Genomic DNA, 12,975 nt, shown 5'->3' with positions numbered 1-12,975 from the left:
TATAAAAAAGTACCAGGGGCATCTCGTGGGCTCTACTGACCCCGGGCCGTCGGGCAGTGCTCGAGTGCCCGAATGGTCAGTCCACCCCTGGGTCTGAATAATGTGTCCAGGTTTCAGGCAGATTGAAACCTGGACAAAGGATTCAAAACCTGGATTGTCTGGGTGAATCCCAGACAGGTCTCCCCAGCTCCGGTGGAAGTAGAGGTCCAGCAGAAGATGAGAGTTCTGGTTCCACAACAGCTGGCAGGTGACAAGTCCACTTTGCAGCTCACTGCCAGCCCCCCCTCATCACATTCCGGGCCCTGAAACTGAAGGTCCACTGGGGCCACGTCTTCCTCACCACATCTGTCTCTGGAAAGGGACACCTTCACACTGGCCCTGAACAGAAGAGGAATGTCCATGCGCAGAGCAGAAACATGTCCGCTGGGAGTGAGGCTTGGCCATTGGAGTTCCCATGAGACGGGGGAGTGCAGGTCACCAAGGAGACTGGGCTGAACACTGGGGAGAGCAGCACCGGCCAGTGCGGGGTAGTGGGACACATGGGTAACCTTCACCACAGAGACCCCCCCCAACAACTCCTCAGTCCAGGATGAAAAATGTGGCAACCCCAGGTGAGGCGGGTGGGGCAATCACAGGAACGTTGCCCTGTGTGTGTCTCTCCCTGCAGCAGCTAAAAGCCGGTGGGAGAGGAGACAGACATAGGGCATTGTTTCTGCGATTGCTCCACCCGCCACAATCCCCCTCCCTGTCTTACTCACAACTGGTTTTCCCTAATGTTTAGGCCCCCTGTGTGCCTGGGCCCACTACAGGAGGACCGTTGCTACCCCCTTATAGGCGGCCCTGAGCAACAGTGATCAGATCACCAAAATGCCCTTCCCTCTTAGTCGAGGCGGTGAGCTAGGATCTGAAGAAGACTTTGTAGTAAACAGTCCTACACCAGTCCTGTGCTCCTGGGTCTCTGGGGGGCAATGAGGAGGAGGAAGAGGTGAGGCAAGGGTTGGCTGTGCCCTAGGCGGCTGCCTAGTTTGCCTAATGGTAGTGCCAGCCCTGTCCATAGCAGGTAAAGCATCCTCCTGTATCCCTCCAGCATTGATGTCATTACTGGGAGAGGAGATCATGGGAAGCTGAGCTGCTGTGCCACTGCTGCAAAGGGGGAGCTCAGCTGCTGCGCCACTGCTGCAAAGGGGGAGCTCAGCTGCTGCGCCACTGTTGCAAAGGGGGAGCTCAGCTGCTGCGCCACTGCTGCAAAGGGGGAGCTCAGCTGCTGCGCCACTGCTGCAAAGGGGGAGCTCAGCTGCTGCGCCACTGCTGCAAAGGGGGAGCTCAGCTGCTGCGCCACTGCTGCAAAGGGGGAGCTCAGCTGCTGCGCCACTGCTGCAAAGGGGGAGCTCAGCTGCTGCGCCACTGCTGCAAAGGGGGAGCTCAGCTGCTGCGCCACTGCTGCAAAGGGGGAGCTCAGCTGCTGCGCCACTGCTGCAAAGGGGGAAAACAGGGTGAGCCGAGCTGCTGAGACTCTGCTGGGAGGGGGAGAGCAGGGTGAGCCGAGCTGCTGAGACTCTGCTGGGAGGGGGAGAGCAGGGTGAGCCGAGCTGCTGAGACTCTGCTGGGAGGGGGAGAGCAGGGTGAGCCGAGCTGCTGAGACTCTGCTGGGAGGGGGAGAGCAGGGTGAGCCGAGCTGCTGAGACTCTGCTGGGAGGGGGAGAGCAGGGTGAGCCGAGCTGCTGAGACTCTGCTGGGAGGGGGAGAGCAGGGTGAGCCGAGCTGCTGAGACTCTGCTGGGAGGGGGAGAGCAGGGTGAGCCGAGCTGCTGAGACTCTGCTGGGAGGGGGAGAGCAGGGTGAGCCGAGCTGCTGAGACTCTGCTGGGAGGGGGAGAGCAGGGTGAGCCGAGCTGCTGAGACTCTGCTGGGAGGGGGAGAGCAGGGTGAGCCGAGCTGCTGAGACTCTGCTGGGAGGGGGAGAGCAGGGTGAGCCGAGCTGCTGAGACTCTGCTGGGAGGGGGAGAGCAGGGTGAGCCGAGCTGCTGAGACTCTGCTGGGAGGGGGAGAGCAGGGTGAGCCGAGCTGCTGAGACTCTGCTGGGAGGGGGAGAGCAGGGTGAGCCGAGCTGCTGAGACTCTGCTGGGAGGGGGAGAGCAGGGTGAGCCGAGCTGCTGAGACTCTGCTGGGAGGGGGAGAGCAGGGTGAGCCGAGCTGCTGAGACTCTGCTGGGAGGGGGAGAGCAGGGTGAGCCGAGCTGCTGAGACTCTGCTGGGAGGGGGAGAGCAGGGTGAGCCGAGCTGCTGAGACTCTGCTGGGAGGGGGAGAGCAGGGTGAGCCGAGCTGCTGAGACTCTGCTGGGAGGGGGAGAGCAGGGTGAGCCGAGCTGCTGAGACTCTGCTGGGAGGGGGAGAGCAGGGTGAGCCGAGCTGCTGAGACTCTGCTGGGAGGGGGAGAGCAGGGTGAGCCGAGCTGCTGAGACTCTGCTGGGAGGGGGAGAGCAGGGTGAGCCGAGCTGCTGAGACTCTGCTGGGAGGGGGAGAGCAGGGTGAGCCGAGCTGCTGAGACTCTGCTGGGAGGGGGAGAGCAGGGTGAGCAGAGCTGCTGAGACTCTGCTGGGGGGGGGAGAGCAGGGTGAGCCGAGCTGCTGAGACTCTGCTGGGGGGGGGGGGGAGAGCAGGGTGAGCCGAGCTGCTGAGACTCTGCTGGGAGGGGGAGAGCAGGGTGAGCCGAGCTGCTGAGACTCTGCTGGGAGGGGGAGAGCAGGGTGAGCCGAGCTGCTGAGACTCTGCTGGGAGGGGGAGAGCAGGGTGAGCCGAGCTGCTGAGACTCTGCTGGGGGGGGGGGGGGAGAGCAGGGTGAGCCGAGCTGCTGAGACTCTGCTGGGAGGGGGAGAGCAGGGTGAGCCGAGCTGCTGAGACTCTGCTGGGAGGGGGAGAGCAGGGTGAGCCGAGCTGCTGAGACTCTGCTGGGGGGGGGGGGGGGGGAGCAGGGTGAGCCGAGCTGCTGAGACTCTGCTGGGAGGGGGAGAGCAGGGTGAGCCGAGCTGCTGAGACTCTGCTGGGAGGGAAAGGGAGAAAGTATGGGGGAGAAGGCGGCAGAGTGAGCTGAGCTACCAAATCAATGCTGCGAGATGGGAGCTGAGCAGCTACGTCACTGCTGGGAAGAGATGCAGGGTAGACCAAGCTGCTTAGTCTCTGCTGCGAGGGGGAGCCGGGTAAACTGAGCTCCTGAATTACTGCTGGAAAGGAAGAAGCAGGGTAAGGGTTACTGCATTAAAAAAAAAAAAATCGTTTTTTTGTTTCCAGATGATTTAGAAGTCTCCATCTCCCAAATAGATTAGGTCCAAAACAGACGTATGTCTCTTCCTATCTATGTATTTATTTCATACAAAGTGTTCAGTCATACCTGTACCAATCAAGCATTTGTCATAGGAGATATGTGTTCCGTCATCCAGCTTTACCTTGTTCTCCCGGACATCCAAATGTACTACCTAAAAAAAAAAAAAAAAAAAAAAAAAAAAGAAGAAGGAGAGGAAAATGTAAGATATTTTGTTTTTATGAATGTCATTTTTCACACGTACACACATGTCATTTCTGTATTAAATGTTCCCAATTGTTGGACTGCAAAGTTAACATTCCATGTACAAATCTCCTCTACCAGCCATCTTCTCAATGTTGCTCTTCACCCCATTGCCGTGAATACACAGTATACGTCTTGACTCTTAAAGTGGAACTAAACTCTGCAAATCCTTTTCTCCTCTCCAAGGATCCGGAAAGGTCCCCCCGCCAGTATCTTATCCCCATAAAGACTAAGTAGAAGTTGCGCTCCTCATAGAAGTTGACCTTGTGATGATGGGTGCTCAAGGTGGATGTCACGGTTGGTGCCGTGCCAGAACTGAATGCAAAGTGCACAGCACTCCAATTATATTTGTTTCCCATTTATTGTGAAGACACCATCAAATAATCTATATGAAACTCACATTTTAGGGCAGCCATTCTCAACCAGGGTTCCATGGAACCCTAGGGTTCCTCCACAGGTTGCAAGGGGTTCCTTCAGCTGTGGCTAACTGACCTCTTCTTTCATGGTACCTGCATAGTCCCAGGGCCAATATCACATAGCATGTCATGACACCAATGGTCTTTTTAACTGGTGTAAAGGGCAATTTTTCCCATTGACCCCCAATGAATTGATGTTCGAAGGGGTTCCCCAAGGCCTAAAAATGATTTCAAGGGTTCCTCATGGGCAAAAAGATTGAGAAAGGCTGTTTTAGGGCCTTGCAGGGTCCCCCTCTCAAGTTTTAGGGCAACCATTCTCAACTAGGGTTCCTCCAGAGGTTGCAAGAGCTTCCGTCAGCTGTGGCTAATTGACCTCTTTCATGGTACCTGCATAGTCCCAGGGCCAATATCACATAGCATGTCATGACACCAATGGTCTTTTTAACTGTCCGTAAGAGCGACATTCAGACCACTACTGTAAAGACATTCTTCCTACTAGCCACTGATGTAAAGGGCATTTTTCCCCATTGACCCCCAATGAATTGGTGTTAGCAGGGGTTCCCCAAGGCCTAAAAATGATTTCAAGGGTTCCTCATGGGGCAAAAAGATTGAGAAAGGCTGTTTTAGGGCCTTGCAGGGTCCCCCTCTCACGTTTTAGGGCAACCTATCTCAACCAGGGTTCCAGGGAACCATAGGGTTCCTCCAGAGGTGGCAAGGGGTTCCTTCAGCTGTGGCTAACTGTCCTCTTCTTTCATGGTACCTGCCAGAACTGAATGCAAAGTGCACAGCACTCCAATTATATTTGTTTCACATTTATTGTGAAGACACCATCAAATAATCTATATGAAACTCACGTTTTAGGGCAGCCATTCTCAACCAAGGTTCCATGGAACCCTAGGGTTCCTCCACAGGTTGCAAGGGGTTCCTTCAGCTGTGGCTAACTGACCTCTTCTTTCATGGTGCCTGCATAGTCCCAGGGCCAATATCACATAGCATATCATGACACCAATGGTCTTTTTAACTGTCCGTAAGAGTGACATTCAGACCACTACTGTAAAGACATTCTTCCTACTAGCCACTGATATAAAGGGCATTTTTCCCCATTGACCCCCAATGAATTGGTGTTCGAAGGGGTTCCCCAAGGCCTAAAAATGATTTCAAGGGTTCCTCATGGGCAAAAAGATTGAGAAAGGGCCTTTCAGGGTCCCCCTCTCAAGTTTTAGGGCAACCATTCTCAACTAGGGTTCCTCCAGAGGTTGCAAGGGGTTCCTTCAGCTGTGGCTAACTGACCTCTTCTTTCATGGTACCTGCATAGTCCCAGGGAAAATATCACATAGAATATCATTACACCAATGGTCTTTCATCTATCTGTAAGAGCGACATTTAGACCACTACTATAAAGACATTCTTCCTACTAACCACTGATGTAAAGGGCATTTTTCCCCATTGACCCCCAATGAATTGGTGTGCGAAGGGGTTCCCCAAGGCCTACAAATGATTTCAAGGGTTCCTCATGGGCAAAAAGATTGAGAAAGGGCCTTGCAGGGTCCCCCTCTCAAGTTTTAAGGCAACCATTCTCAACTAGGGTTCCTCCAGAGGTTGCAAGGGGTTCCTTCAGCTGTGGCTAACTGTCCTCTTCTTTCATGATATCTGCATAGTCCCAGGCCAGGGCCAATATCACATAGAATATCATTACACCAATGGTCTTTCATCTATCTGTAAGAGCGACATTTAGACCACTACTATAAAGACATTCTTCCTACTAACCACTGATGTAAAGGGCATTTTTCCCCATTGACCCTTAATGAATTGGTGTTAGCAGGGGTTCCCCAAGGCCTAAAAATGATTTCAAGGGTTCCTCAGGGGCAAAAAGATTGAGAAAGGCTGTTTTAGGGCCTTGCAGGGTCCCCCTCTCAAGTTTTAGGGCAACCTATCTCAACCAGGGTTCCATGGAACCCTAGGGTTCCTCCAGAGGTGGCAAGGGGTTCCTTCAGCTGTGGCTAACTGACCTCTTCTTTCATGGTGCCTGCATAGTCCCAGGGCCAATATCACATAGCATGTCATGACACCAATGGTCTTTTTATCTATCTGTAAGAGCGACATTTAGACCACTACTGTAAAGGCATTCTTCCTACTAGCCACTGATGTAAAGGGCATTTTCCCCATTGACCCCCAATGAATTGGTGTTAGCAGGGGTTCCCCAAGGCCTAAAAATGATTTCAAGCGTTCCTCAGGGGCAATAAGATTGAGAAAGGCTGTTTTAGGGCCTTGCAGGGTCCCCCTTTCACGTTTTAGGGCAACCATTCTCAACTAGGGTTCCTCCAGAGGTGGCAAGGGGTTCCTTCAGCTGTGGCTAACTGACATTTTCTTTCATGGTACCTGCCAGAACTGAATGCAAAGTGCACAGCACTCCAATTATATTTGTTTCACATTTATTGTGAAGACACCATCAAATCTATATGAAACTCACGTTTTAGGGCAGCCATTCTCAACCAAGGTTCCATGGAACCCTAGGGTTCCTGGTGTTAGCAGGGGTTCCCCAAGGCCTAAAAATTATTTCAAGGGTTCCTCAGGGGCAAAAAGATTGAGAAAGGCTGTTTTAGGGCCTTTCAGGGTCCCCCTCTCAAGTCAACATAGAAACTATCTGACTACGATGCCTTGAGAAATATCGGTTTCGCATGCCTTATGTATTACCGTCTTCAAAATAAACACCTGAAACGCATCTACTTAGAGCGCTCCTGACTTGGTATCTTTGTATTTAGCATCTTTTCCCTGATTTCTTTTGGGTGTCGGGTCCTTGGCTGTCTTGATTGGCTGGCACAAATGACATAACTCCCATGCACGTGCAGGAGTTCATTCATCCTGGTGTGAAGACTCTGCCAAGAATGTAAACTGAACTGCCTAAGCATCGCAAATGTAGAAAGAGTTGGAATCCGGCAGACAATAGTAAAAATGTAAAATGTAAAGGGTCCGGGGAGAGCAGACATGGCGAATGCGGGGTCCGGGGAGAGCGGATATAGCGAACGCGGGGTCCGGGGAGAGCGGATATAGTGAATGCGGGGTCCGGGGAGAGCGGATATAGCGAATGCAGGGTCCGGGGAGAGCGGATATAGCGAATGCAGGGTCCGGGGAGAGCGGATATAGCGAACGCGGGGTCTGGGGAGAGCGGATATAGCGAACGCGGGGTCCGGGGAGAGCGGATATAGCGAACGCGGGGTCCGGGGAGAGCGGATATAGCGAACGCGGGGTCCGGGGAGAGCGGATATAGCGAACGCGGGGTCCGGGGAGAGCGGATACAGTGAATGCGGGGTCCGGGGAGACCGGATACAGTGAACGCGGGGTCCGGGGAGACCGGATACAGTGAACGCGGGGTCCGGGGAGAGCGGATATAGTGAATGCGGGGTCCAGGGAGACCAAATATAGTGAATGCGGGGTCCGGGGAGAGCAGATATAGTGAATGCGGGGTCCGGGGAGAGCAGATATAGTGAATGCGGGGTCCGGGGAGAGCGGATATAGTGAATGCGGGGTCCGGGGAGAGCGGATATAGTGAATGCGGGGTCCGGGGAGAGCGGATATAGTGAATGCGGGGTCCGGGGAGAGCAGATATAGTGAATGCATGGTTCCTGGGTTTACTAACACTTTAAATATAAAATATAGCAGTGCACTTTTTGTGCATTGATCCTCACAACTATATTTGCAGTGAGTGAATTAGGGCACTACTGTGCTTCTCACTGTTTTCCTTGCTGGAGAGGAAGCTGTACCTGAGGGACCTGCAGTGCAAGGATCTACTTGCTTCATATATTATGCGATTCTGTGTGTTTCCTCCACCTCTCCTTCACCACTACCCACCATCATCAGATCATCAGTCATCAGGGGGGTAGTTCTAACAAGAGGAAGAAAAGCCCCACCTCTACCAAGATGGCCACTTCCACACAGACACAAGGTACAGAACATGGAACAGTAATGGGGAAAAGATCAGCTGCAAAGAGTCCACAGCCAATACTGGTGACTGGTTTTCTGCTTGCCTGTTGTTGTGCAGTTTCCACAGTACAGATCCTCTTTAAAAGAAACTTAAAATTGTATATATAATAATAATAATAATAATAATAAAAATCTCACCTTTTTACCGGTCAGGACTGAAACTCCTCCATGTTCAGTAGACATTAGTTCCTCAGGAGCCACATAGAAGGATGGTGGCTGAAAAAAGATGCTGTGCAGAAGAGAGGAATTATGAAACTATGCTAAAAGGCTGACATTTTTTATACAAAACTGATGTAAATTTTGAAGACTATAGAAAGATTTAACCCCTCGCCTACCGGGCACTTCTACCCCCTTCCTGCCTACCGGGCACTTCTACCCCCTTCCTGCCTACCGGGCACTTCTACCCCCTTCCTGCCTACCGGGCACTTCTACCCCCTTCCTGCCTACCGGGCACTTCTACCCCCTTCCTGCCTACCGGGCACTTCTACCCCCTTCCTGCCTACAGGGCACTTCTACCCCCTTCCTGCCTACAGGGCACTTCTACCCCCTTCCTGCCTACAGGGCACTTCTACCCCCTTCCTGCCTACAGGGCACTTCTACCCCCTTCCTGCCTACAGGGCACTTCTACCCCCTTCCTGCCTACAGGACACTTCTACCCCCTTCCTGCCTACAGGACACTTCTACCCCCTTCCTGCCTACAGGACACTTCTACCCCCTTCCTGCCTACAGGACACTTCTACCCCCTTCCTGCCTACAGGGCACTTCTACCCCCTTCCTGCCTACAGGACACTTCTACCCCCTTCCTGCCTACAGGACACTTCTACCCCCTTCCTGCCTACAGGACACTTCTACCCCCTTCCTGCCTACAGGGCACTTCTACCCCCTTCCTGCCTACAGGGCACTTCTACCCCCTTCCTGCCTACAGGGCACTTCTACCCCCTTCCTGCCTACAGGGCACTTCTACCCCCTTCCTGCCTACAGGACACTTCTACCCCCTTCCTGCCCCCCGGGCACTTATACCCCCTTCCTGCCCAGGCCAATTTCCAGCTCTCAGCGCTATCACACTTTGAATGACAATTGCGCGGTCATGCAACACTGTACCCATATGAAATTTTTATCATTTTTTTGTGACAGATAGAGCTTTATTTTGGTGGTATTTAATCACCTCGGGGTTTTTTATTTTTTTTTAAACAAACCAAAAACCACTGGAAAATTTTGAAAAAAAACTAAGTGTTTTCTTAGTTTTTGTTATAAAATTTTGTAAATAAGTGATTTTTCTCCTTCACTGATGTGCACTAATGAGGCTGCAGTGATGGGCAGTGATAGGTGGCACTGATGGACATTGACAGGCATCACTGATGGGCACTGAAAGGCAGCACTCATATTTGGCACTGATAGGCGGCACTGACTGGCACTGATAGGCGGCACTGACTGGCATTGATAGGTGGCACTGAAAGGCAGCTCAGATGGGCACTGATATGTGGCACTGACGGACACTGACAGTGGCACTGCTGGGGCTACACTGATCATCAGGGCACACTGATCATCAGTGCTCTGATGATCAGTGTACATGTCCCCGCTGAGGAATGCCAATTACCGGCTCTCCTCTGTCAGCGTGACAGCTCGCGAGGAGAGAAATGCCGATAACCAGCATTTCCCTATTTACATGCGATCAGCTGTGATTGGACACAGCTGATCACATGACCGTGCCGACATCTTCGGCTCTTTCCGTGGATCGGTGATCCGCTGTGTCTGGGGGACACAGTGCACCGCCGATCGCTGCGCACTCCGGGAGCCGTGAATGCCATATGACGTCCTCCCAGAACGAGAGAGCCGCCTTGCGTTCGTCATATTACTATATGGCGGGCGGGAGGTGGTTAAAATCCCTGGCCGTTTTTTTTTTTTTAGATCTGTGTCCAATTTACTTTCAACCCTGTAAACCAGGGTCGCCAAGAGTTTCAGTATGAGGACTACATCGTTCTATTCGCATCCCAAAAACAAATTCCCGTAAGGGCCCCCTGTCAGAGTCCCCTTATCAGGCTACCCATTAGAATTCCCCTCCGTTTACATCAGAGTCCTTCATCGGGTTCCCCTCTTACATAAGGTTCCCCAAAAGAGTCAGAGGAGTGGAAGAGGACTCCAGTGGCAACCTGTGAAGCTCTGGTGACCTCCATGCCCAAGAGGGTTAAGGCGGTGCTGGAAAACAATGGCGGCCGCACAAACTATTGACACTTTGGGCCCAATTTGGACCTTGTCACTTAGGGGGGGACTCACTTTTGTTGCCAGCGGCTTAGACATGAATGGCGGTGTGTTGAGTTATTTTGAGGGGACAGCAAATTTCCATGTTATACAAGCTGTACACTGACTACGTCACATTGTAGCAAAGTGTCATTTCTTCAGTGTTGTCACATGGAAAGAGAGAATCAAATATTGACAAAAATGTGGGCTCACTTCTGGGAGATACTGTGTATAGGAAGTGAGAGGAGATTTCATCAAAGTGAGAAAAATCCCCTCTTAGCTGATGCCTGAAGAAGTGTCTACACTGGAAGATCGTTAGCTCAGGCGAGAAGGGCCCTCTGAATCCTCCTCTAGTAGTGTGTATCGGAATTGTACGGTTTGCCATTATGTTGTAAAGCACTGCGTACACTGGATTACAATAATAACTAGAAAAGCTACAATTTCTGGGGAAATTGTGTGAAGTGTTCTTGCCTCCACCAGTAGTCTACAACTGGAGTGGGCGGAGTCACTGGGTGGAGTGGCTTGAGTAACTGTTGTGTGGTTGGAGTAACTGAAAAGGTTGGACTGGGCAGAGTAACTTTATGGAGTGGGTTAAAAACTCATGCAACTCACTCTACAGCAAGGGCAGAGAAGAGCGGTTAAAAACAAACTGCTCCAACTTGCTCACTTCACTGGCGGTTGCCATCTTCAAATGGTTGTAGTTTAAAAATTATAATTCCTACACCGAAGAGCTTTATATTGTGAGAATCACAAGACCCAGACCTACATTTTGATGCATAGTATGTCTCTGAAATATTAAAAATGAAGGCACAGTCGCAGTTTGCCCTTCAAATTTGAGGCGGCTAGAGTGGAGTTTCAATGAATGTCAATGGGCGGCGTGAGTTGCAAACAAATGGTCATATTGCGAAAACTATCAGGACTATGGCTTAGCCGTGGACATTTTTAGTGGCAGCAGGGATAGCTGAACGTTTGGATATAGGATTTGTGTAGGTGGGCTTGAAAATGAGGGAGTGATGGCAGTTTACAAATCATGTCCTGATTTTTCAGCTCGCACTGTAGCTTTTGTCAGCTCCCAGTCTAGTTTAGAACATTCCGCCATTCATTCCTATGGGACCAATTTCACCACAAAAACGGCGATATTTCGTGAACCATTCGGCGAAACGTTCCACAAAGTAATAGCACACCAATCGGGAACAATCCGCACGTTTCGGTATATTACTGTCTATGTAGTGTAAAAACTGTGGGAGGAGTTAGGGAGGTACATTTGGCGATAATAAGAAGAATATATATGTGAGATAACAGGAAGTAGTCGCCATGCAAGAACACTTAACCATCTCCATACCGGGCAATTTTCCCCCTTCCTGCCCAGGCCATTTTTCACGTTTCAGCGCTCTCACACTTTGAATGACAATTGCGCGGTCATACAACACTGCACCCAAACTAAAATTTTATCATTTTCTTCACACAACTAGAGCTTTCTTTTGGTGGTATTTAATCACCGCTGGGGTTTTTATTTTTTGCTAAATTAACAAAAAAAGATCAAAAATTTTGAAAAAAAAAACACATTTTTCTTTGTTTCTGTTATAAAAGTTTACAAATAAATAATTGTTCTTCATAAATTTAGGCCGAGATGTATTCTACTACATGTCTTTGGTGAAAATAACCCAAATTAGGATGTATTTTTTAGTTTGTAGGAAAGTTATAGAGTTCACAAACTATGGTATAGATCTGAATATTGATCAATCCTGAAGTACTGACGGCCGATCTAATTTCTTGAGGTCCAAGAATGTCAGAACAGTACAGATATCCCCCAAATGTCAGAACAGTACAGATATCCCCCAAATGTCAGAACGGTACAGATATCCCCCAAATGTCAGAACAGTACAGATACCCCCCAAATGTCAGAACAGTACAGATATCCCCAAATGACCCCTTTTTGCAGAGTAGACAGTCCGACGTACTTCATAAGAGGAATGGCGAGTTTTTTGAAGTTGTATTTTTTTGTCATAATTTTTCGGAAAATGAAAAAATTAAAAAAATTATTTTCACTATTTTTTTTTTACATACTGTCACCAGTGCAGTACAGCGTCATCATATAACTGGCATGGCGGTGAACAGGGACACTGACTGGTGACAGTATGAAAAAAAAATATTTTTTTTTTTATTATATTTAATTTTTTATTACATTTTTTTTTTTTCATATTTTACTATGACCAAAGTAGTACAATGTTACCATAGTAACATTGTACTACTTTGGGGAAGTGATCAGTATTTTTTTTTTTTTTTTTTACACAATTTGCTTATAGCAAAGAATTACTTTGCTATAAGCAAGCATTTACCTGAATGAAATCGATTCATTCAGCTTTTTTTTTTTGTGCTTAGCTGTGATTTGGTCACAGCTAATCACATGACATGTGCATGTGATTAGCTGTGACCATTCACAGCTAGGCACTAGTATACAATGGATGGCATCATGAATGAAGCCATCCATTGTATACAACTGTCATGTGACCTGCTGTGATTGGTCACAGCAGGTCACATGGTACCAGCAACGGGAGCCGGTACTCGGATCTGTCATCGGCCGTGTCCGAGGTGCACGGCCGGTGACAGACCGCACTGCTGCATTAGCGCATTAGCGCAAACTGCGCATGTGCGGGAGCACGCCAAATGGTGTGCACCCGGAGTGCAGAGACACTTTTGAAGCCGCCAAACGGCCATTGGCCGGGCGGCTAATGGTTAAGAACAACTCAAAATGTGGAATTTGCCCTCACTTTCAGTCCC

The 12,975-nt window shown here is 50.2% G+C and overlaps 1 protein-coding gene across 1 annotated transcript in view; it reads right to left on the bottom strand.

The window, feature by feature from the left end:
• The window catches only part of AIFM1 (apoptosis inducing factor mitochondria associated 1), a 47,661-nt gene that overhangs the window by 17,781 nt on the left and 16,905 nt on the right, over nucleotides 1–12,975 (bottom strand). The window contains 2 exon segments of the mRNA XM_089684134.1: nucleotides 3,386–3,470; nucleotides 8,095–8,185. Of these exon segments, the coding sequence (XP_089540260.1) occupies nucleotides 3,386–3,470; nucleotides 8,095–8,185 (176 nt within the window).

The sequence above is a fragment of the Staurois parvus genome, unplaced genomic scaffold, assembly GCF_062004578.1.
Source record: "Staurois parvus isolate SC_StPar_1 unplaced genomic scaffold, SC_StPar_1.0 ptg000337l, whole genome shotgun sequence".
Lineage (NCBI taxonomy): Eukaryota > Metazoa > Chordata > Amphibia > Anura > Ranidae > Staurois > Staurois parvus.
Note: the sequence above shows the minus strand (reverse complement) of the source record. Positions and strands in the feature narration are given on the sequence as shown.